Here is a 27,142-nt window from a genome sequence, read left to right on the forward strand (position 1 = left end):
CAATACTCAAACGCGATTACATGAAACAACGCTGACAAACTTGATTTACATTTTGACAGCACGAAAAAATACAAACTAATAAATACAGAACTGAACTATCGAGACGAGAACTATTTACACTGATTACAATTAACAAAGACGAACGACAGAACCTATTAAAAAAATAACTCTCTTGGCTACACTCTGTATGTCCAACTGGTGTAGACAGTGGCTTTTAAAGGTGCGTGAGGCTAACTGTAAGTGCATGAGAATAATAAGATCTAAGGTTAATGGACAGTGTTCGTATTCCATCAACTCTTTACCCTTGGAACAAGTAGTCACACACAAGCTTCTGGGTGTATCAATCTCATCTGATCTATCTTGGAAACATCATGTCCTTACAACAGCTGCTAAAGCTAACAGGGTCTTGGGTCTACTAAAACGCACATTTGGCAGGTGCTCTGAAGCAATAATAACTGGATTCAAAACAATGGTTCGTCCTATCATCGAATACGCATGTCCCGTTTGGAATCCACATCAAGCCTACCTGTCAGACAAACTTGAAAGAATCCAAAGAAACGTCTCATGCTGGATCCTTGCTGGACCTATTGATTATACCGAACGTCTGCAATACCTTGGCTGGATGGAACTTAAGTCCCGTAGGGAATATCTATCGATGATTCAACTATTTAAGTTTATCAATGGTTTCTCGAGAGTTAAGCTCGATAATTATTTATCGTTCTCTCGTGCTAGCACTAGATCAAGCTATAGTAGGAAGATTTGGAAACCTTTATCAAGAACTAATATCTTAAAATTCTCTTTCTGGCATAGATATATAGATAAATGGAACTCGTCACCAGATTCTCTAATATGAGCCGATTCTTTTTCAAAATTTAAAAAGGGCTTAAGAGAACACTTTTTAACTAGTGTGTGATGAATATAAAATTGTTGCGATTGCATATTCAATTAGATGATTAGATGATTTTAATAACTCCATTCTGATAGATACATTTTAGTGATATTCTTGACATTTTTCCTTACAAATACTTTTTATCCGATTTATAACTCCTTCATAGCTTTGTAGATATTTTTGGGGGTCATCTTTACATTTTTCCTTGCAAATGCTTTTTATCCGATTTATATTTCCTTCATAGCTTTGTAGATATTTTTGGGGGTCATCTTACATGAGGATTCAGTTCCTCTCTGATGGCAGCCTTTTGTATTGATTATTACAATAAAGTTGTTATAAATAAATAAATAAATAAATAAAAAGGTAACACGTAGCGACGCACTGAGACTTTTTTCTTTCAAAGGGGGGAGGGGTGGCGGCGACTGTACTCGGGTGCCAAAGCAGCTTCTGTGTTTTACCTAATAGAGCACATATTATTTTGACGGATTTTTAATGTGCCTTCAATTATTTTTGAAGAATGTTCTATGGTCAAGTGGATTAACTTGGGTCGTAACGGTTATTTAACGGTAGATAACACACTTACCCGTTGTCACATCGGAACATAATAACGTCTGCATTGGTATTCGCAGCTCATGTTTACGACACATTGCTGATAAAATTCTCTATTATTTTTAGTCTTGTAATAAGCAAGAAGGATAAAAGAATGCGAATAGAATGATGGTTTGGAGCAGATGAGTTTAAAAATTCATTTTATTCCTTGCACTCTTTAAACCGTGAGGACTCCATCCTACCCCGCACAGTCGGAAACGCTACTCTACCCCACCCCTATCGATTCTTACCAGAACTCAAACGAGAGTGTTGTGTACCAGAGAGAAGGTATCTTAGTTATTAACGAATTATGACAACAAACAGCAATGTCTTGCTGGAGATACTCGTGCTATTTATTTTGATTTCCTTCAGGGAACATTGCAGAGTAAATTCTTTTGGAGGTGAGTGAATTTTTCCTATCATTTGTTTGTTACGCTGGTGATGTTTTCATTTTTGTGTCACGTTTGAGAATATGAGAAAATTTTTGATGAGTGCCATACAAATCGCAGTTTTTTTGGTGATGTGGGTTGCGTTCAGAATTTAGAGTGTTCGATGGAACAGTTGTCTCAGTTTGGAGACAAATGAGAACTGACTTTAGGAAGTTAACGAAGCAAGATCTCGAAAGTAAATGAAAAAGATCCACAGTGACGTTTGACTTGCTGAAGCATGTAATGCCGTTAAAAGGAAATATTATTCGACCTCACTTACTAGACCTAAACGTATAAGCTCGAGTTTAAATGTCTGACGACCTTGGCCCTGATCGACGAGTATATTGGCCATTTCATTAATTCTCTACGCAGTCATGGACGTTTAAGCGAAGGTAAGGAATAGCTCATTACGTATTCGATAGTATTCGATTGTAGATTTGTTTGGTAATATGCTTTACGAACTGCTCCATGTTTCGCATTCCACGGATCACATTACAGCAAACCAAAGTATGAAAATGACACCAGAGGACCAGCCAAGGTTCGTTTCATTCGACGCAAATTTATCTAAAAAATTCCTTTATTTACTATTTTTCCGACTATGTGTACATTAGAAGGTTAGGCGACCGCATAGGAAAGTTCACATAAACGAGTAAACAATTACTGTACCCACGTCAAATGGGATTCGTCACGTACGTCACGCACGTAACCTTTATTTAATAGAAAGTAACACAGAGCTGTCGAATACTATCTTGCTCCTTCAAACTGTTATGAAAATCTATTGAGTAACCATCGTTATTTTAAGTTATTTCAAGCAAAATCTCTTCTTTTGCTTTTCGTCATTAAATCACTTTAAATCACAATGATTCCTAAGGGCACAAGGAAGTGAAAGAGTTCCTAAAATTTGACGGCATCTCTGAGGCTAGATCTACACTAGAGGAAATTCTTCCGGATTCGTGATGAATCCGAAACGTTTTAGTACCGGATTGATTTTGCAGTTTACACGAAAGTGGACGAATGTGAAATAAAAACTCCCCCGTTTGGTCGTGTCTCCGGAGATTTTGAATCCGGAATTTAAAGTGGGAACTTTGAATCCGATAACTTTTGAATCCGGAAAGTTTTGTCGTGTACTGACCCGCTTTTCTTCTCCATTCCGGATATTATTTCCGCCTGCAATCTTTTGAGTTTGCGGTGAAACCAAAATGGAGGATCTGGTGCTAACATTGCTGGCGGTCTCCGGTTGCCTAATCTTGTTGCAGGTTCAGGCGATAAATTGTATCATGTGCACCGCAGTATTTCTGAAGAATCGCAAATTATTATTGTAAGTTTAACGTCAGCCACACTTAATCGCCGTCGACGTAGATGGCTTGGCATCTGTCCAACTCAAATTTGTCTCAGTGGCATCTGGATCTACTCCAGCCTTTTTTCGGGGAGGCATCAGTCACTTTGTCGATAGAACGACGAAACAACAGTGGGCTTGGTGACCATTCCATTTCGAATGTTCCCCGAGTTGTCGTTGTGTGTAAACGGTCAGGAATCCGAATATCCTTTCAGTGTAAACGCCTAGGAATCCGAATACTCCAAAATTGATGAATCCGGAAAACTCTCCTCTAGTGTAAACCTACTCTTAATCGATCGTTGCTGACCAGAGTTCATTTCATATAGTTTTAGTTCTGGTAATTAAAGAGAGAAACCGAATTAAAATTAAAACAAAACAAAACAAAACAAAAAAACAAACGAGATTTTTTCTCAACGTTCAAATTGCTAGATATTTGAAAAGATCTAATGCCAATTTAACGTTATCCTCAGAGCAAAAGGTATCCCGCTTTGACACCTGCATACACGCATACTAAGCGTTATATTTCTGGATGCGCATGCATACTCTTTGAGAAAGCGTTCCAGCCATTTCAAAAGAGAAAAAAAATACGCTCCACGTCTTACCATAAACCGCCTCCGGGACTGGGTTACTTCCTTGAAATTTAAGATTAGGTTACTTCGTAACTTCCTCGAAATTTAAGGAACATGACACGAATTAGTAAATGTTGCAATTTGGCAAGAAGAAACAAAATGTTTATTGGGCAAACAATCTCGCCATTAATAATCTACGTTATCTGACGTCAATCTGAGGTCATTCCAGATGAAAAGACTCGCAAAATTATCCACAACTTAAAATTCGCAGCTGTAATTGCAATCAATTTTCTCCACTGCTTTGCCGTCATAATTGAGTTAAGACAGTTTCCTTGGCTGTTGTTTCTCTCTCCCCCCAACTTCCGCGTTCAATTGCATTCTCCGTTTCGCAGGCATTAACTAAGATCTTTCTATTACCCTTCCCCTCTCTTGTCCTCGTCCTACTCCTCCTTCCAAAAATTACCCCTGACGCAAATTTGGTTGTTCGCATGACATTCGAACTACACGACACGTAGAGTCACGGGTGCGAATAAAAAAGTCTCGCCTTGCGAAACTCTTAAGGCTTACCCGCACTTCATGAAAGAAGTGAATTGGTACAGCTTCAGTCAAAACAGCTTGATTTGGTTATTTGCACTCGCCCAATCTTCAGTGATAAATATTGTTCTCTTTTCTAGTGTTAACTGTCCCTTGCAAGCCTCCATGCCTTATTGTATCAACAACAACAGAAATAGTGGCCTTGGATTTCGACAATGGCACAAGTTCCCCGATAGTTTCTGGTTTATCAAGAGTTGTAGCCCTTGATATTCACTTCAGCTTGGGATACATTTTTTGGACCGACACTACAAAGCGTAATATTAAGAGATCCTGTATCGATGGAACAAATGTTACTATAATTCATTCAGGAACAGGAGTTTGTGACGGACTCGCAGTGGAATGGATGAGAAACCAGTTGTACTGGACTGATACGACAGATGATGTTATACGAGTATCAGACCTAGAGGGAAAAAATGCCCGTATCTTAATTTCTTTAGGTCTTGATGAGCCTCGAGGGATTGTACTTGACCCTGAGCGCGGGTGAGCTGATGTTCATTGAAATATTAAAGTCGATGACGTCTACTGGTTCTTAATGTTTTCAAAAAAACTAGTTGAGTTCGCCAATCAGTCAGTCAGGCGGATTGAGAGAAAGACAGACGGTCGGTTTGCCAGTCAGTCAGCCAGCCAGTCATTCAGTCAGTTAACCAGTCGTTCAGCCAGTCAGTCACTCAGTCAGCCAAACTGACGCAGAGTAAATCAGTCACCCGGTCAGTAGGTAAGTTGGTCTCTGAAACGGTTACTGACACAAGAGCCATGGGTTGGTATGCCTTGTGACCTATCGTTCGGTGACCCAATCACCTGGTGAGTCTCTTCGACTCTTGGCCATGTGCAATCATTCATTTATTAATTTATTCATTCAGTCAGTCATTCATTTCGTCAGAAAGCCAGGCTGTAAGTCGGTCAATTAGTCAGTCAGTCAGCTATTCCCCAAGTTATTGAATTAGTCACAAAGCTAGGCATTTCTCCTTTCAAGCAGTCAGCTGCCCATCTTTAACTCTGCCCGTTCAACCACGAACGGGTTGATGCACTTCCAGTTCTAATCGACATAAGGAATTCCTATGCAACCATGACCCAGAAGTAATTAACGAATCGACGTCAAATAAGACCATTTCTTCAGTGCGTGACACATTGCGTGACACGTTGACGCAAGCGGTGTTGTCTGTGCACTTATCTACAACGGCAAAATTGGCAAATCAGATTGCGACATTACTGCCACTTTTGATAAAACCTTATTTCTTCATCGACAGTTCCATGTTCTGGACTGATTGGGGAGCTGCGCCAAAAATAGAAAAAGCAGCATTAAATGGAACTGAGCGCATTACCCTGGTGAACACAAGTCTTCAATGGCCGAACGGCATCACTCTTGATAGGAAACGCATGCTCGTATTCTGGGTTGATTCCGGGACAGACACACTGGAGTCAATTAATTATGATGGCAACAAAAGAACTTTGCTTTTCGCGAAAATGAATTCTTATCTTTTTGGAGTAACTTTCAATTCTCCCTATATATTCGTATCTGAATGGGATTACATGAGTGTTTACAAAATAAATATTTCCAGTGGGACGATAGCTGGGACACGTTATTTTGGCGTCCTAAACAAGAATATGGGAATTGTGCCGTACGACAGCTCTTGGCAGCGGCGGGGTGAGTGCTAACCATTTTTTATCATATTTCTTTTTTAGTACGTGCACTTTAATCGGTCAATGTAGCGAACTGTATTTCACTGTTCGGCCTGCTAAATTCAAATGATTGCTTGATTTTCTTTCCCTTCATGATTGAACTGAGAGATACAATGATGGGATATATTACTTACCTCGGTTTCTCAGTCCACACCGTAAGTAACACAGGAATAAACAACTTCTTACTGACATTTGAAAGTGAAAATCACCTCGAAAAGTTCACAATTAAATAACTGTGGAAATTGAATCAGTTGTTTTTGCTTTGTTACAGCAATCACCTGTCCATCGTTACCTTCACTAACAAATGGAATAAGACTTGGATGTTCGGGGAATGCAACCGAGTTTTTTGATACAGTCTGTTAGTTCACATGTAATGATGGTTATGTAGGGTCTGGTTCTCCAGAAAGAAAATGTCAGCAGAATGGTACCTGGAGTGGACAAGAGTTTGTTTGTGAAAGTAAGTCATATCTCTTAATGGTGCTTGAATTAAAACATTTCAGTGAGCTCTGTATTTGCTTTATCTCGTGAATAGTGTCAGTAGATTTTTTTATCAGAAGTGTATCACTCCTTTTTTACTAATTTAATTTAAATTCAATTCAGTCCATTTTCACTGCATTAAGTTTTTGCAGTAGGGAAGGACTAGAAAGGAACATAGGAACCATTCGTGCTAGTCCACCCTCCCACCCATCCCACCCCAGGTGAGGACATCCATCACACAGTAATCTCGTGTGCGGGAAATTAACGTCTCCTACCCCAGCCCTGCAGGAGACGGGACCTCCATTTATTCGTCCCTATCCGAGAACACTAGAATATTTAACCATTTCCTGATGTTATAGAAAGGTAGCAAATTCTTGTCAATTATTTTAAGACCCTGAGTGTTGGTCCGGCCGGGGCTCGAACCCTCGACCTCCCGCACAACAGTCCAGCGCTCTATTCATTGAGCTAACCGGGTGGCGGTTATCAACTGTTCATTACTTACGGTACACCTGGGAGGGCCACAGCGCATGAGCAGCTAGGATGATCACTTTGGAAAAAAACGTAACTTTTCTTGTCCCATTGGTTTCCGTTTGAATGGCTCATCAGCAGTAACGTGTGTTGCCTCTAGTAAGCAACATCTTGGAGAGTGGAACGATTTCTACCAACATGTGAACATGAATTCAAATTACCTTGCACTGTTTACAATATAGATATTCCAGCTAATAAGTCAATTGTTTGTGTTTTATTTCAGTAATCACGTGTCTAGGGTTGCTTTCACCAACAAATGGAACAAGAGCTGGATGTTCAGGGAATGCAACTGAGTTTTATGATACAGTTTGTCAGTTCAGGTGCAATGATCGCTATGTAGGATCTGGTTCGCAGGTTAGAAGATGTCAAAAGAATGGAACTTGGAGTGGACAAGAGTTTGTTTGTGAAAGTATGTCCCATTTCTTGGTAAAGCTTGAAAATATAACACATTATTTTATCTTATGTACAGATATTAGAGAAGACCGCATAGAGCATGATATTAACGTTTGACAGTTTTGTTTCTCCTTCCCAACATTGTTGGGAAAGAGAAAGATGAATTGGGAATTTTAAGTATTTTTATCAACAGTACATCATTTTGATTTTACTAGTCATTAACTGTACGTCGCTAACGATCAACCAAGGAGACCCAATGCGCATGGGTAACTGTGGATATCATTATGGAGAAAAATGTACCTTTTCTTGTCCCACTGGTTATCGTTTAAATGGCTCATCAGAACTCACTTGTGTTGCCCCTGGTAACCAACACCCTGGAGTGTGGAACAACTTCCTACCGACATGTGAAGGTGAATGTGAATTCAGATTATTTTACAATTTTTACTTGCAAAAACTTTGGCAATTAACGAAGCTGTTTGTGTTTTACTGTAGCAATCACGTGTCCAGGGTTGCATTCGCCAACAAATGGTACAAGAATTGGATGTTCAGGTAATGCAACTGAGTTTTATGATACAGTCTGTCATTTCGGATGCAGTAATGGCTACATAGGATCTGGTTCTCAAAGTAGAAGATGTCAACAGAATGGAACTTGGAGTGGACGAGAGTTTGTTTGTGAAAGTGAGTCCTATTTCTCTTCGTTATGCTTAAAATATGATAGATTACTTTATTTTTCTACTTTATGTGAGAGAAGACTATTCAAGACTAGATATAGCAATCTGAGAAATCATTTTTCCTTATTTCAACTATGTTGAGAAGTAGGATGAATAGGGAATTCACACTGCCTTTATCATCATTACATCATTTTGTATTCTTAGTCATCAACTGCACATCTCTGACGATCGACTCAGGAGGTCCACTGCGCATGGGTAACTGTAGTAATCATTATGAAGAGAAATGTAACTTTTCTTGTCCCATTGGCTACCGTTTGAATGGCTCGTCAGAACTCACTTGTGTTGCCCCTGGTAACAAACATCCGGGAATGTGGGACAACTCTCTACCGACATGTGAAGGTGAACGTGAATTCAGATTATTTTACAGTTTTTACTTCCAAAAACTTTGAAAATAAATTCAGTTGTTCGTGTGTTATCGCAGCAATCACGTGTCCAGGATTGCCTTCGCCAACAAATGGAACAAGAATTGGATGTTCAGGGAATGCAACTGAGTTTTATGATACAGTATGTCATTTCGGGTGTTACAATGGCTACATAGGATCTGGTTCTCAAAGTAGAAGATGTCAACAAAATGGAACTTGGAGTGGACAAGAATTTATTTGTGCAAGTAAGTCCCATCTCCCAGTTATGTATAATAATATAACGAATTACCTTATTTTTGTACTTAATGTTAGAGAAGATCACTGGAAACTTCAGATAGAAATTTGAGAAATCTTTTTTTTTTAGTAAGATGAATAAGGATTTCATTTTGCTTTTATCAATATGACGTCATTCTGTTTTACTAGTCATCAACTGTACTTCTCTGACGATCGACCCGGGAGGTCCGCTGCGCATTGGTAACTGTGGTTATCATTACGGAGTAAAATGTAACTTTTCTTGTCCCATTGGTTACCGTTTAAATGGTTCATCAGAACTCACTTGTGTCACCTCTGGTAACAAACATCCAGGAGTATGGAACAACTCTCTACCGACATGTGAAGGTGAATTCAGACTACTTTACAATGTTTACTTGCAAAACCTTTGGCATTTAATTCAGTTTGTGCTTTATTGCAGCAATCACGTGTCCAGGGTTGTCTTCGCCAATGAATGGAACAAGAATTGGATGTTCAGGGAATGAAATTGAGTATTATGATACTGTCTGTCAGTTCACGTGTAAGAATGGCTTCATAGGATCTGGTTCTCCAATTAGGAAATGTCAACAAAATGGAACTTGGAGTGGACAAGAATTTTCTTGTGAAAGTAAGTTCTCAAACCTTAGCAACGCTTGAAAATATTAGCTTCTTGCTAACTGGACAGGAGGACCGTATTGGGGATTATAAGTTGCGCGGTGGGGTTATCACAACAACGACCGAAGGCCAATATTTAAACAATAGAGTGTTTTTGTCGAGGAACTATCGGCTGATAGTTGCCCCGCGAAAATTTGATGTTCTTAAAACAAATATGCTAGTTTTAAGAACATTAAATTTCCAAGGGGCATTTATCAGACCGATAGTTCCGAGACATAAACACTCTATTGCTTTTATTGCTCACCACTGTAAACGCCTACAGCTTGTCACAAATGTCAATAATTTGCAACCGTACATTGGCTAAATAACACGTTATACCTGTCAGAATTGAAAAGTCACTGTTTTTCCGATCTGCCTAACTTCGCGGCCGTCAAACTATTCAAAACTTTTCACGAATGAGTACTATCAATCCAGGTCTTTTTCCGCGGACGGGTACTATCCATTCGGGTATTTTCCGCGGGCGGGCACTATGGACTGGTAGTGTCCCTCCACGGATGAACACTATCGCGTCACGTGATCGATTGAAAGCAGTAAGAACCGGAGAAAATTTAGTGGTGAACTATAATGGCCAGTATGGCTGGAATAAGTGACACAAGTAAGGAATACATTAAAATGCACTCGAACCACACTCATTGATTTTGAGTTTGCCGACTCTCCAGGAAAAAGCACGGCTTATGTCTGTTTCGTGGAAATAGTCCGTTTGACTGAATCCCAACTAATGAAAACCGTAACGGTTATTGCTTTGGGAATTGCTATAAGTGTCTTAATGACCGTGCATCATTCCTCTTTTACTAGTCATTAATTGTACATCACTGACCATCGACCCAGGAGGTCCACTTAGCATGAATTATTGTGGTAATCAGCATGGAACAAAATGTAACTTTTCTTGTCCTATTGGTTATCGTTTGAATGGATCATCAGTGATAACGTGTGTTGCCCCTGGTTACCAAAATCCTGGAGTGTGGAATGACTCTGTACCGACATGTGAAGGTGAATTCGAATTACCTATCAATGTTTACGCTATAAATATTCTGCAATTCATTCATCTCTTAATAATGATTGATCTTAAAAACACGAAACAGGACACAATAACTAATAGGAATAGAAATGATCGATGTAGGATGCCGAGGATATGCTTGTGCTATTTGTATTTTCTTAAAGAAATATTGCATTTCCATAGTAAAAAAGAGTAGGCCGTTCGCCCATACCTCTTAGCAGAAAAACTTTATTAAATAATTGTTTAGTACTTTTTATAAAACAGGATAGCTATGCATTTTACCTTTTTCAGTTGTGATGTGCCCTGTCCCGATGCCACCAGCCAATGGTTTTCGACAAGGATGCACTGCGAATGCAACACAATACCCTTACAGCACGGAGTGTCAGTTCTCGTGCATTGAGGGTTACACACCAAATGGTTCTAGCTTGAGAAAATGCCAAGACAACGGGCTCTGGAGCGGAGGGGGGCATTTTTATTGCGAGAGTAAGTTTGAAAAATATTTCAGACTCAATGTGACTTTTGTCTAGAAATGAATTGAACGATACTCACTTTTCCCTGGAAGAAAAGTGCTCAAATACTTCTGGTGAACTGTGAGATAGAAATGGTTTAGGCAACAGTCTTTCCTTGAGCGTCCGACCCAGAAAAAAATTTACTGGTCCCACCAAAGACTGTTTTTCTTGTAATTTCATTGTTTTTATTTTCAAGGGATACGATGTGAATCTCTTCAACTTCCTCCCAGTATGAGAATGAATGGTTCTTGCAGCCAGTTACCTGGCAACGCTTGTCAGTTAACCTGCAAACGAGGCTTTAACTTAATTGGCTCAGCAGTCAGGTGGTGCTTTCTCTAAAATTGCTCTCGTCCTAATGTTAGGCAGGTAGGAAGTATTAACTAATAGCTTTGTTTCTTGTCTTAGTGTGTTGTTTGTTAGCATGGATGAGTATAAATACCCAAAATCCCCTAATTAAAAAAAAAAAAGTGGTTCCAGCCTCGCGGTGGGAAAATTTCCACATCAATTATTTGAAACGTTTTAAGAACTATGTTATCATCTACACGGCCGCACGCGTTTTCGTAGTTTAAACGTGTCCCTCCTCTTAACAATTTTTATCATTTATTGCGTGTGTGGGTACTTACTGGAAGTTTTGTTTATTTTCTAAGTGATTACCCGTCCTGTATTAGCAGCATCGTCCAAAGGATTTTTGTTTAAGCGTATCAGGGCAACTGGAGAATGTCTTGAAAATGAAGATGTTACAAAACAAGTTGTCTGTGCGTTAGCTGTACGTTAAACAACATGTGAAAAAAGATGAGAGTTTAAATAACACTTTTCTAGCACTGCGTCTCAAGCAATGCTTAAGCGTATTTCATACTTCCTTAACGTCCTGCGCGCTTCGCTCCTTGATAAATGCATTTTGACCCTGGAACCACTTGCTAATTGAACAGCGTAGGTCACGTTTTACTTATTCTTTTTCTTTGATCAGTTCTAGAAAAAGAAATTAAAATACTCTAAAGTTTTTCTCCTACAACAGGATTAAAATGAATTGTAACATCTTTAGTTGTGATATGCCCTACTCTCGACACGGATGCAATGGGAATGTAACAGAATACCCCTATAGCACAGAGTGTCAGTTCTCCTGCAGTGAAGGCTATAAACTCATCGGTTCCGGCTTGAGAAAATGCCAAGACAGTGGGCCCTGGAGCAGAGGAGGGGAATTCTATCGCGAGAGTAAGTTAAAAGTGTATTATAGAAAATTTTTTTATTTTCTCAGCCTCGATAATTATTGTTGAGAAATGAATTGAACGATACTCACTTTTCTCATCTCTCTGATGAAATGCGCTTGCACTGTCTGAGTCACGTTTTTAATAAATAGTCATTTAATTGATGGCATTCATATTTTAAATTATATATCATATTGTAGGGTCCTTATAGTTTTCTTATTGTATTTATAGATGTTTATATATATATCATAGAAAACATTCACTTTTACTTTTCCGTCTCTGAGACTATGAACAATGGCGTCTTATTGAATTTTTGTCTTTCGTTTAGTTGTCACCTGCCCAGTGTTGTCACTACCGACCTATGGTGTATTCTTGGGATGCAACACTAATGCGACGGAGATGTTATATGGCACGGAATGCTGGTTCTCTTATAAGGAAGGATCTGTAGCAATGGGTTCAATAGTGAGGAGATGTACGGCAAATGGAACCTGGACTGGAACAGATCTTGAGTGTACAGGTATAAGATCTGGCAACACTTGAGTTCATACAAATTCTAAATTATCATAATTATCATTCGAAAATTCTGCACACTTTTTCAATTGTTGATCTTGATTGTTAAACGATTCAAGATCATCAAAAACTTTTGTTTTTTAATGTTCACACAACGTTGCATCTTTTTTTGTTATGCTTGTGCGGTCCATCTTATACATCCGTAATTGGATCATCCATGTACGATCGTAAAACGCAATAACTTGACTATCTTGTATCACAAGTCGATACAGGGTCGTCAACGGACTTTATTGCTCGCAATCATAATAGATCGCTTTGATCTATCTGATATCGTTGCAGCGTTCTCGTTTTATGGCTACGCGGTTCATTTATCACGTTTGTATATGAATCAATCGATGTACTATCGTAAAACGCAATAACATGACCATCTTGGATTACAAGTCGATACCGGATCATCAAAAGTCTTTATTTTTCGCAATCATAGTAGATCGCTATGGTCGATCTTTAATTGATGCAGCATTCTTTGTCATGTCTTGCAGTCGCTGTAAGTCATCTCTACACAGATCAGTCGATATTCGATCGTAAAACGCTGTAGGTTGACGATTTTAGATCGCGAGTCGATGCGGGATCGTCAATAGTCCTGTTGGCCTGCAGTCACTGTAGATCGCTAGTGTCGGTCTGACATCGTTGGAGCGTTCTTTTTTAGGGCCAAGCGGTTAATCAATTACATTTTTTACACGATTTGACTCAAAACACGATTGCAATTTTACGTATGCATGATGGCGTGCGGACGTGTATCTGAAGGCTCCACGAATAGCTGTTATTACGTCTGAGCCAGCGATTCAGCAGTCATCACACGGGAACGAGGCTATTGGGTCAAGAAATGTTTCAAGAACTAAATCATAGGAAAGATATGGAAACCCACGAGGAATCACAGCCGAAATATGCTTTTTTTTCGGCTGAAGAGAAACTACAGTTGTTGAATGGTAATTGTCCCCGAAACATTACTAAACAGGTCTTAAGATCATGGTTGTCCTATCGAGTAGGAACCTCAAAAAACGGGAGTGCTTCTGCGGATGGAAACAAACGAGAACTGGTTCAAAGGTACGTAAAAATAATTAAAATATCATTGATATTTTGAGGATAGTTTTAGACGGTAATTAAAACCATCTTTGTTTTTCAGGGTCGTAAGCTATATTAAGAATGGCTGGGACGCGAATTTTACTGAAAAATGGATGCATCTGTCAGGAGAATCGAACGAGAACTTAAAGGAAAATTCGGCAAATGCTAACGAGGAGCCAACAGGGAAAGATATACAAAATTTCCTGCCTTCAACAACGTGGACCGAATTGAAAAAATGCAACAAACTGCCAGAGTTTTCTATTGCAAATATGATGAGCTACTTTATTACTAGGCGTGCAAGAGACGATGAAAGTAATAAAGACTATAAAAGCTTAAACTGCAAAGCTTTTGGTCTTTTCAGACATGGTCACGTCCAGAATATTAAGGTTGCGAATGAGGATGGCAAGTATTTTATCCAATGCGAATGCTTACCTGAGATGAAAAAAACTCTAAAATATAAGATCCAAATGACAGTAGACAGTTCTGGTGATATAATATATGGAAACTGTAATCCTTGTCCAGCTGGTAAGCCACCACTTGCATCATGTAAACATTTGGCAGCTCTATGCTTTGCTCTTGAAGAGTACATTAGACTTGGTCGTAGTCAAGAATTTCTTACCTGTACAGAAAGATTGCAGACTTGGAATCAACCACGAAAGCGAAAGCTGGAGGCACTCTCAGTATACGACATTGATTTCAGTAGAAAAGTTTTTGGCACAGAGAATTTAAAACACAATAAAGCACTGCACGATCCAAGACTTTGCATCTATAGAGGACCAAGTACAGAGAAGGCAAATCAGACCTTGCCTCAAGAAATCTCGAGAGAAAGTCTAAATTGTGGATTTTACTCTATTTTATCAAAAGAGCCACTATGTCCAAGTAGTTTAATTGTCTCACCCATAAAGGAACAACCAATGTCATTGGAAGAAATACATGCAAAAGCTAAAAGAATTAAGTCAAATCTTTTTGTAGGAGAAAAAGAAAGAGAATTGATAAGCAGAGCAACAAAAAATCAAAGTGATTGTCAAAAGTGGTTTGAACACAGGAAAACAAGAATTACTGCATCGAAATGCAAGAGAGTACTTCAGAGACCAGACACAAGCCCCACTAAGGCTGTAAAAGAAATTCTACATCTCAATGACAATTTTCAGAGTAATTACATGAAACAAGGTCTTACTGATGAAGCTAATATTATCAAGTCATATGAAAACCTCTTCAAGTGCAACGTCTCTAAACTAGGGTTTGTCATTTCATCTACACATCCATTTTTGGGTGCAAGTCCTGATGGTGAAGTTGATAACAAATGTTTGGTGGAAGTCAAGAGAGTTTTTCCTGGAACAAAAAAACTGGCAGAAGCAGTTTGCAGCAGGGGAATTTGCAAGAGGACTGTTCATGGCCTGCTTATTAACACAAATCACCCATACCATTTTCAAGTTCAACAACAACTATTTTGTGTTGGTTTACAGTGGGCTGATCTGGTGATATCAGATCTAAAGGAAATGATTATAATAAGCATCAAAAATAATTTACAATTTAGAAGAGAAGTTATCCCAAAGCTTGAAAGTTTTTATGATAACTATATTGCTGTAGAACTTGCTTATCCACGGTTAACTTTAGGTCTTCCCAGGCTTGGAAAAGTATCAAGATTAATGTAACAGTGTACTTCAGTCTTTGTTAGAACTCGACATGACAGTGGAATCACTATCTATAAATTATTTAACTTTTGCATGATCTCAAAATTATGATTACTGATGTTGTGTTTTTTGAAATATATCGTTTTAAATATGGATATTATTGTCTCATTGACAGAGAAGTGAATTTCTGTTGTAATAATTACTTTTACTGGTTGGAAACTGACTCCACTATACTCTTTGAACCAGCAAAACTTGCAACTTTAATTTTGCATGACATTAACTGATTTTCAATACTAACATGTAGAACATTTGAATAAATTTAGATACAATGAGCATTTTTTCTATTAGCCAGATAAATATGACATCTGCAGAAGATTAAATCTATCTTGATTGTTAACAGTAATAGATTATTTCAGATCAACTAGTGATATGAATATTTTACTCATTACTCTGTCAGTTGTAAATAAATTGTGTGCTGTCCTTATTGAAACACCCACCTAAAAAATATTGATTCTGTCTATAACACCAGACAATTACAAGCAAACAAATGAATGGCTCAAGAAAGATTCTGAAAAAAATTCATTTCACCAGAGGTGGCAAAAAGTTTGTGAACATAGCACAATTAAAGAAAATCATGTCAACCAGCCCATTCTTGCAGACAGTAATGGGAATAAAATCTAAAATGTGATAGTTTTTGATGCGCTCGATAGCTCTCTCTACATGGATTCGCAATGATGCAATTCTTCTTGTGTTGAGCATTTCTTGTTCAGTAAATTGTCCTGCCTCATTCATATAAGGTGGAACATTTACTTTAACCCCTTTACTTGCTAGTAAATCTTGGATATTGAATCCTCTGTCAGCCATCACTTCATCTCCATATTGAAGTTTATCCATGAGTTTAGATTTCACAGTTATCTCTTTGTCAGAGATAGACCCACCATAAAGATTAGACACAAAACAAACACTACCACTTGGTGTAATTCCAACTAGGGCCTTCAGAGTATTGTCGTTTTTATAGGTAGAGAAAGTGAGCTGCTGTGCTTCAGGATTAGTTGGTGTTTCAATGTACAATTCAGTTGCATCAATTATCACTGTTGTACCATTGTATTTATTCCTGAAGCATTCAGGTTTATGTGCTTCAATTACCTCCCTTGTTGGGAAAATGTCTAGCTCTGAGAATCTAAAATATATGAACTTTGTCCATGTAATGATGATTCGGCTCACAAGACTTTGGCAAATACCAAATCTGACTGCTACATCCTCCTCTAAAAGACCAACTTTGTAACGACACAGCAAGAGAAATAATTCATTTTCCACAGAGAGAGCTCTTCTTGGACCTTGCTTCTCTCTCTTGGGTGGATTCTGCACTAGTTCAGTGTTAGTGTAATTTAACTGTTTTGCTGCTTCTCTTCCAAGGAAATTAAGAACTGTAGTAAAAACAGCATAACTGTTGAAGCCAGTGTAGAATCTCATTAAATTATCGTTTTCTTTGATGTTGTCGATATTAAACAAACTTCGATTAAGCTTTTCTTCTAGTGTCTTTCTTGTCTCTCTCTCCTGTTTAAGTTCGTGTTCCAATTGTTTTACTTTCCCTTCCAATTCGTTGATAATTAATTGTAGAGACTGATCCTGACTATTGTCTGCTTCTTTTATGGACTGTCCCACTTCATTTGATTCTGTTAATGGAACGGCGTTAGCAATACTTTCGTCACTATTTAAGCCTGCAGTTTCTTGACGTTGAGTGGCCATATTCGAACGGTGTTGTGGGGTTTTTCTTTGTGTCTGAACTTTTGTAAAGCTGAAAAGAGTAGGCACAGCATCTACCTTCAGCCTTCCCCTTACGCCTCCAGGAGACTTTTGAAAACATTCTGGGGCAAAATGATCGCTACACAAAAATGAACTTTTCGTTTTTGGAGTGTTGGTTCTTCGTATGTTGATCAGCCATTTTTTTAGTCTTTTCGAGTCATTTAGGGGCAGCGAATGCCAAGAAAGGCCTTTACATTCAACCTTGTTACTCCTGTTTACACAGCCAACTGCTATACAATGCCTTACCATCTCCTTTCTTCAAAAGATTCGGAGAACTCAGCACTGTTTTTGTGAAATATAAATGATGACACAAAGAAACTCTAGAAAATCTAAGGTCTTGACCCAATAGCCTCGTTCCCGTGTAACGACCGCTGAATCGCTGGCTCAGACGTACTAACAGCTATTCCGCCGAATTTGTTGCCACTGAACCTTCTTCATCTCCCTTAAACCAATATCTACATTGGGACGACAAACAAAGTCTTTTCAAGTGGAAAGGGAGCCTAACACAGCTTCAGGAATTTTGTTCGAAAGTCCTAAATTTGGAAGTTTCTGCAACCGCGAGTCCCTCTGAAAGGTCTAGTTCTTTGAAGTCGAAGACAATCACGCTGGTTTTATTTAACAGTACCGGTACCCTTCAAGTCCAAGGTCCGGATACAAAAGCAATGAAAGCCAAACTGAAGAAGCTACTCCAGATACCGGCTGATGACGACTCAGTTATTCTCGTGAATGAAGAAGCTTCTACTCCGGCGTTCAACAAGAATGCCAAATCAGTACAAGAGGAGTTGGACTGTCTGAAATCTGAAGTGCTGAACTTATGGGCTCATATAAAAGAGAAACCTGATGAGGAAGACCTGAGATCCGAAAATTCTCGACTTAGGGAGGTAATTCTATCTTTGAAGGAAGAAAATAAAAAGTTAGTCCAAGAACGCGATTCTTTAAGTTTTGCATTGCAAATCGTATCCAGAGAAGCAGCTACTCAATGCCGTTCAATGAGTAACACCTCTAACGAACATACCATTGTCCAAAATATGGATGAGTCAACACCTTGCGCCAACAAAGAACAAGGCTTCATTGTGAAATCAAAGAACAAAAGAAAGAAATCGAAAGGTAAAGGAGGTCCTAATAACACCCTGACAGGAAAAGAATCCGAACCCGAAAAACAACCAAAAGAGCGCACAACCCTGCTCATAAGAGATTCGATGATCTCAAGAATACCTGGAAAAGATCTGGGAAAAGCAGTTGGCCACAGGGTTATAGTCAAGCCTTTCTCGGGCGCTACGACAATGGCCATGAATCACTATCTCAAGCCAAATCTGGAATCTTCGCCCAATGAAGTGATTTTACACATTGGGACTAATGATCTTAAAACCAGGGAACCAAAGGCTGTTGCGGAATCGATTGTGGATCTCGCGAGACAGATCGAGGGCACCTGCGATACTACAGTTACGCTGTCGGAGCTGGTATGCAGAAAAGATAAGCTGGACCAGGCAGTGAAAACAGCCAACAAGCATCTAAAGAAGTTCTGCCATCAAAATGGATGGAAATTAATCCATCATGAGAACATATCTCATAGTGGACTCAACAAAGGTGGACTGCACTTAAATTTTAAAGGTAATGAGCAGTTTTATAATAATTTTAAATCGCACCTAGAATGAGATAATGTGCTGTCCGTCAATGCCGTGCGGGATCAATTAAACAACCAAAAGGCCGAAAAATCTGTCTCGATATTGCCTCCTTTGCGCGGTTTTAGAATGGCATCACTCAATATTAATCAATTAATTACTCATATAGACGAATTAAGAATCATATTAGCAAACAATGATATCGATATTGTTTCCATAAATGAAACGAAACTGAACGAGAGTATTCGAGATCAAGAAGTTCATATTCCGGGATACGAAATAGTTCGCCGCGATAGACTAACAAAATGCGGCGGAGGGGTATGCTTCTATGTAAAAACTTCAATCAACTTTACAGTACGAAATGACCTACACATGGATACACTAGAAAATCTTTGCTTGGAAATCCATAAGCCAAATTCAAAATCCTTTGTGATTGTTACTTGGTACAGACCACCTGACTCTCCTATTGGCATTTTTTCACCTTTTGAATCCCTAATTGGGAGATTGGATAGTGAAAATGTAGAATTTTTTGTACTGGGAGACATGAACTGTGACATGATCACGACTCGATATGACAATAACACATCCAAATTAAGGAGTATTGCTGATGTCTACGGACTCGAGCAGCTTATCTCTGAACCGACGAGGATAACACCCACCTCATCAACTCTAATTGATTTAATCTATACCAACTGCTCGGATAAGATTGCATGTTCGGGAGTTTGTCATATCGGAATAAGTGACCATAGCATGGTGTATGTATATAGAAAACTTGCCCTGAATGGGATGTCTAACGGACATAATTCTATTACATACAGAAATTTCCGAAATTTCGATCGCCAAAAGTTTCGTTATGATATTCTATCTCAATGTTGGGATAATGTATACGAGTCTTCCAACCCAAACGTGATGTGGCAGCAATGGAAATGTACATTTCTGGCTATCGCTGACAAACATGCCCCACTGAAAACGATGCGCGTTCGTTCACGGAGTTCTCCGTGGATTATTTCTGAATTGAAAGACCTTATGCATAATAGAGACATTAAAAATCAAAGCTAGCAAGACAAATGATCCTAACGATTGGGCATTATTTAAGAAACAAAGAAATATAGTCAATAAGCAAATACGCTCAGCTAAGCAAGCTTATTACCAAAATAGTTTTAATAAGCAAACCAGCGACTCCCGAAAGACCTGGCAGACTATAAACGAGTTAACTTCTCGAAAATCTGGGAAAACGCCAGTGGCGTCACTAAAAGTGAACGGATTAACGATAACTAATCCGTTGGAGCTATCAAACGAATTCAATAACCACTTTGCTAATATTGGTCCAAAACTTGCCAGTGAGATAAATTGTGATAGTGGTAGCTATCAAAGATATCTTACCGCAACAGATAAACGGTTTAAGCTCCAACCCACCAATCCAACTAAAGTATTTTCACTTTTAAATAAACTAGACAAGTCAAAGGCAACAGGCCTTGACAAAATATCTGCTAGGTTTATCAGGGAATGTGCTGATCTCATTTGTGTGCCGATATGTGATATTTTCAATCAATCTATTAGCCAAGGGACGTTCCCAGACGACTGGAAATATGCAAGGACTACCCCTCTTTATAAACAGGGTGACCGCGGTGATGCTAACAATTACCGCCCAATATCGGTGATTCCAATAATGGCGAAGGTGTTTGAAAGGATAGTTTATGAACAGTTATATGCCTATTTGGAAGAGCACGATATTTTATGTCAAAACCCATCAGGGTTTCGTGCTAATCATTCAACTGTAACAGCTTTGTTGGAAGCGACAGATTCTTGGGCATATAATATTGATAACGAGAAAATCAATGGAGTCATTTTTCTAGATTTGAAAAAAGCTTTTGACACTGTTGATCATCAGATCCTTCTATCGAAACTAAACTATTATGGTATACATGGAAAATCTTTCAGATGGTTTCAGTCATATTTGGAAAACCGAACACAAAAATGCTCTGTCAACGTGTCGCTATCCAGTAGCTACTCGTTGACTTGCGGCGTCCCACAAGGGACCATCCTCGGTCCATTATTGTTCTTATTATCTATCAACGATCTTCCAAATTGCTTATCAAATTGTAAACCGAGAATGTATGCCGATGACACGCACCTCACATATGCGGGAAGCAATCTTGAGAACGTTCAGTTTTGTCTAAATGAAGACCTAGAAAACGTCTTCAACTGGCTACAAGCGAACAAACTCACGTTGAACATGACTAAAACCGAATTCATGCTAATAGGGTCGAGGCAGAGACTGAATACTCTCACAGCTTCTCCAACAATTAGAATGAACAATACTCAAGTGAGCCAGGTTTCAGCTACAAAATCGCTTGGTGTAATAATAGACGATAAACTCGATTGGCATATTCACATCGAAAAACTAACGAAAAAGATCGCCTCTGGTATCGGGGCCCTAAAGCGAATTAGGCACCTGATCCCAGCATCAACCTTACATCTCATCTACCAAGCTTTAGTAAAACCTCACTTTGATTACTGTGACATTGTTTGGGGTAGCTGTGGGAAAACGCTACGAGACAAACTGCAGAAATTGCAGAATAGAGCAGCCCGTGTGTTGACATCCTCTAACTATGATGCTGATGCAACTGAGCCACTCGAGTTTTTAGGGTGGAAAAATCTTGCACGCCAGCAGGAAATCCATAAAGCCACCAAGATGTTTAGATGTCTGCACGGGCTAGCTCCAAGGTATCTATATTCAAAGTTTACGTGGCGTGACTCTGCTTATGACCTCAGGGACTCTGAAAATAAGCTTAATGTTCCACTACCGCGCACTAATTATTACAGAAAAAGCTTTAGCTACAATGGCGCCACATTATGGAACAGTTTACCACGCGATATAAGGAACACAGAGTCTCTGGGGTTATTTAAACGTAAGATCAATGACATTTTTAAAGTCTAACGCACGGCATTCACGGAAAACAGCCTTAGTGTTATAGTATGTAGTTTTAATTTTAAATATCTTAGCGTATGTGATATGTATTTTTATAGGCTGATGAATTGATCGTGTCTAAATAAAGATTACAATACAATACAATACAAAACAATGCAAGAGCATTAATTTGACGATCGCCAGTCCTAAAAGGATCGTCCATATTCTAATGATTCTCAGTGATTGTGTAGCCCTATACTCGACCTAACATCGTTGTGTCTTGCCCAGTATCACTTTTGACAACCTTCCTAACGATCCCCTGGAGAGTCGTTTATTTGATCAGATGCCCTATGATATTTAAATCCGGTAGTAAGGGCAAAAGGATAACGCGTACCTACAAAGTGATTTAGCCAAAATGGGTGGTAAAACGGAGCGGTTCTCGGATCGATGCAGCGGAATTTGGAAACTTTTGCCTCTGGAACGGGTAGGTAATAGCTAAGCGCTCTCGCGTGTGAAAATTTGAGGGAGATCGGTCGACTTTTGTGGAATTTATCGGCCTTCGAGTGTCGATGGTTGGTGTTCGGAGTGAAATTTCCAGCCCTGAGTTTTTTTTTTTATACACAGTTGACCAGTAGCACCACACGCGTCGCCAAAACAGAGTTAAACGGACCGTAAACGACAAGGCAGTTACGGAAAAAAGGTAAAGAGACTTCACACGATATGTTCCTCGCTTTTATTATCCTTTTAAAACTTTTTCTTAATTTTTTTTATAATTTTTCCTATTATACAGTTGACTGGTAACACCGCACGCGTCACAGAGAAGGTCGCCAAAACAACGTTAAAACGACAGTTGGCAACAAAGCGGCTACGGAAAAAAGGTAAGGAGACTTCACACGTTTTATTCCTCGCTTTTAATATCCTTTTAAATTTTTTCTTAATTTTTTTATATTTTTTTTTCTTTTTTGAACGGCTCACACTTACGCTTAAAATTCGATCATAATATGTTAGTTGTTGCTGTTAATGAACTTGAGGCCCCAAAATCGCACACACGACGCCTGGGCCGCCTGTGGTTCTATGTATCAAACTGATCTTCATTCAAGATTCCATATTTTTCAACTTATAGCTTCTTTCTCCAATGGTTTTATCGGTTGTTGCGATATTTTATTTCAAACATACATGTACTGAGATTTTCCTTGTGAAATATTGCTGTTCGTGTCTCTGATTGAACGAACGATTTTTTTTTCACGGTCGTTCGTTTCCAATCTTTGAAATGTGTGGGTCAGTTAGAAAAAATCTGAGATTGCAAGAAATCTGCGCCCGCTCGCCTATTGCATCGGAATTCGTGAATAAAACATCGTTCCAACGCACTTTCCATGGAATAAGATTAAAGTAACTTTTAGGCGAATAACTCAGTCAGACAAAAGAAGAGAAACTCTCAAAAGATGGTCAGTAAATGAACTGGAAAAATTAATGAAGGTAGAGAACCTTGTGTAAAATATAGTTGTTACCCTTCATCAACGAATTTGAACTCTTGTGACAAAACTACGAATGAGAAGAAACTTTTCTGCAACACTTATCTCGACACTCTGGACCGCACTGAACAGTCAGAGGACTTAGATAAGTAGACCAAATGACAAAGGTCCTCCTAAAATAACGAGTCGAATATCAAAGTATTTTTCTCATCTAGAGACTCACGTCGAAACATATCAGACATTTACTATGGGTATTTGTATAATGCTGAGGATTGTTCCATGAATGGAATTTCTACCAAGCTATGAATTGATATTTATGTTGTAAATGAATTTTCTTTGAGTTTTCTTTTCAAAGGTCAATTCAGTCATTAAATGTTTGAGGTGGAAGACTGGAAAATAAGATCCTTGCAAGTCTTCTGTGTTGAACAACAATAGTAAGATGAAGGCTAGAAGGAACTAAATATCATGCTTTCACAAGATACAAGAGGCTTCTGGAAGTTCGGCAGGTAATTTATTTACTACTCAATAGAATACTGAATGAACTATATCGGTCATAATTAAAAACTGTTACGTTCCAAAGCGCTTTTCTTGTTACTTTCTTCCCGGGAACTCCCCTAGGAAGTGCTCCTTAATTGTGACGGAGTCTTCGCGTAATCACGTACCCAGATTCCAACCTGCGACTGTTGTACCGTTGCACTTATGTCCTCTTGTTGTAGATATATCCTCTGACGTAACGTGATACAATGGCCAATCACATCCTGTGATCTATGGAGCGACACGCGGCTTGGGACTGGTTAAGAGATTCCGTTGCAGTTACGTCTTCAAGCAAAAGTGCTCATTCAAGGAGGTCGGGATAAGTAGAAAATTTGACACGTATGAGCAACTTCCAACTGATCTCAGGAAAACACGCTGTTCACAATCTCTCACATTACTCTCCTTGAAGTTCTATCACTCCTTCGTTAACGCCGTGTGATCGCATCGTTCTTGTAATCTAAACGTCCTAAACGTGGAAGAGCAACTTGCTACGTAAATAACAAAGCGACTTTTGACCAAAGGATGCGTTATTGCTCACGCTTCATTTGCAGTCTTGCTTTATTTAGAGACGTCATTGTTTGACTTGCGACTTCAATGACAACATTTTACCCATATCGCAATTGTTTTATTTTCTTGAATAGTTGAAGATCGTAGATTATGGCTCCGGTCGGCATAAAATTATATATTTTTGACGCTTCGCTGATCTGCCGGAGGTAAGATCGACTGAGAGGTCAAAGTTCTGATAATTTGTCTGCGTCACGAAGTCTTCCTTCAATCACAGAAGTTGGGCCTTCAGTTGATTATTTCGAATATCGTAGGTTTTTGCTGTATGGCAAAAATCTGAAGTAGTAGATTGTGAAATTTGAAATAGTAGACTGTGATGTGATTTTATTACGGTTCCGCTGATTTTAGCTGTACTTTCTTCAGTTCTGTCTCTAAATTTCATTACGGTCCGGTTCCGCTGTTTTAAGCTGCTCTTTTTTTAGTACTGTTTCAAAATTATTGTCGGATTTGTTGTACTTTTGGGTGGATTTGTCATAATTTACCCCGTTTACGACAAATTCACATAATGATCAAATCGAAAATCGGGTAAAGATGGCTATGGCAAGTCATTAGGATATATTCCACCTTAAGGACCTTAAGGATGAATTTCACAGAATTTACCCTGTTTTTCTAGAATTCGCTGATCAAATGGAAAAACCAGGTAAAGGGGATGGCATATGGAAACTTAGCGTGTTAGCCACTTACGGATGAATTCGTAGAATTTATCCCGTTTTTCTAGAATTCATAAAAAAATGGAAAATCGGGTTAAAGATTGGCTATGGCAACTTGTGATCTAATTAATTCGGAGGATGAACGCTTAGACTTCACCCCGTTTTTTGTCAAATTCACTGAAAAAAAAATTGGAAGTTCGGGATAAAGATAGCATGTGGGCACTTTGGGTGTTATTCACCTGTAACATGAAGGCTCAGAATTTACCCCGTTTTTCTCGAATTCGATCGGTGATCAAATGGAAAATCGGGGTAAAGATGGCATATGGGAACTTAGCGTGTTAGCCACTTGCGGATGAATTCGCAGAATTAATCCCGTTTCTCCTAACTTCTTTGAAAAAAGAAATGGAAAATCGGACTGAAGACTGGATATAGCAACTTGGGATCTATTTCATCAGGGAGGATGGATTCTTAGATTTTACCCCGTTTTCCTAGAATTTGTTGAAAAAAAATTGAAAATCGAAAGATATCGTATGGGAACTTCGGGTATTATCCACTTGTGGCATGAATGCCCAGAATTTACCTCTTTTTTTCTGAAATTCACTGATCAAATGGAAAGTTGGGGTGACGATGGCATATGGAAACCTAGGGTACTAGCCACTTGTGGGCCGAATTCTCAAAATTCATCCCGTTTTTCTAGAATTCATTGAAAGAAAAAATGGAAAATCGGGTTAACGATTGGCTATGGCAACTTGGGATCTATTTAATTCGGAGGATAAACTCTTAGACTTGACCCCTTTTTTTGTCAAATTCACTGAAAAAAAAACATGGAAATTCGGGGAAAAGATGGCATATGGGAATCTCGGGTATTATTCACTTGTAGCATGAAGGCTCAGAATTCACCCCGTTTTTCTCGAATTAGCTGATCAAATGGGAAATCGGGGTGAAGATGGCATATGGGAACTTATGGAAAATCGGGTTAGGGATTGGCTATGGAAACTTGGGATCTATTAATTCGGACAATGAACTCTTAGATTTTACCCCGTTTTTTGTCAAATTCACTGAATAAAAAAGATGGAAATTCAGGCATATGGGAACCTCGGGTATTATTCACTTGTAACATGAAGGCTCAGAATTTACCCCATTTTTCTCGAATTCGCTGATCAAATAAGAAATCGGGGTAAAGATCATCATATGGGAGCTTAGCGTGTTACCTACTTGCGGATGAATTCGTAGAATTAATCCCGTTTCTCCAGAATTCTTTGAAAAAAAAAAAAGTGGAAAATCGGGTTGAAGCCTGGGTAAGCAACTTGGGATCTGATTTCATTTGGAGGATGAATTCTTAGATTTTAACTCGTTTTTCTATAATCTGTTGGAAAAAATGGAAAATCGGGGTAAAGATATCATATGGGAACTTCGGGTATTATTCACTTGTAGCATGAATGCTCAGAATTTACCTCGTTTTTCTAAAATTCACTGATTAAATGGAAAATCGGGGTGAAGATGGGATATGAGAACCAAAGGCATTAGCCACTTGTGGGCCGAATTCTCAAAATTCGTCCCGTTTTTCTAGAGTACATTGAGAAAAAAAATGGAAAATCGGGTTAAAGATTGGATTTGGCTCTCTAAGATCTATCCCACTCGAAGGACGAATTCTCAGAATTTATCTCGCTTTTCTAGAATTCACTAAGAACACAAACATTTTTTAAATGTGGAATTTTTTCTATCTTCCATTTAACTAAGACTAGCGAGCCGCACAAAGAAACACTTTGTAGTTGTAAGCTTCTCATTTATTTCGGACGAGTTTCGACCCTAGTTAAGACCTCTTTAGGGAATGATTACAATTAAAGAGGAACAGTACATTACATAGCGCGTTGTGTCTAAGTTTTTAATTTCTATAGAAGTTAATTAATTAATGATAACTGAAAGCGGGCCGGCGTTATAAAAAACTCCTAATTACAATTAAGCTATTTGCGTATTGCTTTATTTTAAGAGGCTAACGACTAGCGCTAATCGTAGAATTCACCGCTGAAAAAAGAAATGGAAAATCGGGGTAGAGATGGCATATTGGAACTTGGAGTCTTATCCACTTGTAGCATGAATCCTCAGA

The 27,142-nt window shown here is 38.8% G+C and overlaps 5 protein-coding genes across 7 annotated transcripts; 4 read left to right on the top strand and 1 right to left on the bottom strand.

Moving 5' to 3' along the window:
• Window positions 1-1,757: 1,757 nt before the first annotated feature.
• On the top strand, window positions 1,758-11,344 carry LOC148731649 (P-selectin-like). The gene is made up of 14 exons (XM_088761930.1): window positions 1,758-1,878; window positions 4,485-4,884; window positions 5,652-6,049; window positions 6,473-6,541; window positions 7,313-7,498; window positions 7,698-7,892; window positions 7,975-8,160; window positions 8,358-8,552; window positions 8,635-8,820; window positions 8,999-9,193; window positions 9,267-9,452; window positions 10,295-10,489; window positions 10,788-10,979; window positions 11,202-11,344. The coding sequence occupies exons 1-14, from the start codon at window positions 1,788-1,790 to the stop codon at window positions 11,342-11,344; spliced, it is 2,817 nt and encodes a 938-aa protein (XP_088618056.1). The 5' UTR covers window positions 1,758-1,787.
• LOC111332493 (E-selectin) lies at window positions 11,216-26,881 on the top strand. Of its 3 annotated transcripts, XM_088760651.1 has the most exons (6): window positions 11,216-11,371; window positions 12,048-12,217; window positions 12,539-12,727; window positions 22,440-22,515; window positions 22,606-23,793; window positions 24,004-26,881. In XM_088760651.1, the coding sequence occupies exons 1-4, from the start codon at window positions 11,361-11,363 to the stop codon at window positions 22,448-22,450; spliced, it is 381 nt and encodes a 126-aa protein (XP_088616777.1). In that variant the 5' UTR covers window positions 11,216-11,360; the 3' UTR covers window positions 22,451-22,515; window positions 22,606-23,793; window positions 24,004-26,881. The 3 variants fall into 3 exon arrangements, with proteins under 3 accessions (XP_088616777.1, XP_088616776.1, XP_088616775.1); XM_088760650.1 differs by having other exon boundaries at window positions 22,440-23,793; XM_088760649.1 differs by lacking the exons at window positions 22,440-22,515; window positions 22,606-23,793; window positions 24,004-26,881 and having other exon boundaries at window positions 12,539-12,991.
• Window positions 13,572-15,631, top strand: LOC148731650 (uncharacterized). The gene is made up of 2 exons (XM_088760637.1): window positions 13,572-13,824; window positions 13,904-15,631. Exons 1-2 carry the CDS (start codon window positions 13,604-13,606, stop codon window positions 15,495-15,497), a joined length of 1,815 nt encoding a protein of 604 aa, XP_088616763.1. The 5' UTR covers window positions 13,572-13,603; the 3' UTR covers window positions 15,498-15,631.
• On the bottom strand, window positions 15,710-17,682 carry LOC148731651 (uncharacterized). Its single transcript, XM_088760638.1, has one exon. The coding sequence runs from the start codon at window positions 17,529-17,531 to the stop codon at window positions 16,056-16,058; it is 1,476 nt and encodes a 491-aa protein (XP_088616764.1). The 5' UTR covers window positions 17,532-17,682; the 3' UTR covers window positions 15,710-16,055.
• Window positions 17,651-18,997, top strand: LOC148731652 (uncharacterized; the record flags this gene model as incomplete). The annotated part of the gene is made up of 1 exon (XM_088760777.1): window positions 17,651-18,997. A coding segment is annotated over one exon (1,287 nt), but the record flags the coding sequence as incomplete, so codon positions are not given.
• Window positions 26,882-27,142: the final 261 nt, after the last annotated feature.

Source organism: Stylophora pistillata, chromosome 5, assembly GCF_964205215.1.
Source record: "Stylophora pistillata chromosome 5, jaStyPist1.2, whole genome shotgun sequence".
Taxonomy (NCBI): Eukaryota; Metazoa; Cnidaria; class Anthozoa; order Scleractinia; family Pocilloporidae; genus Stylophora; species Stylophora pistillata.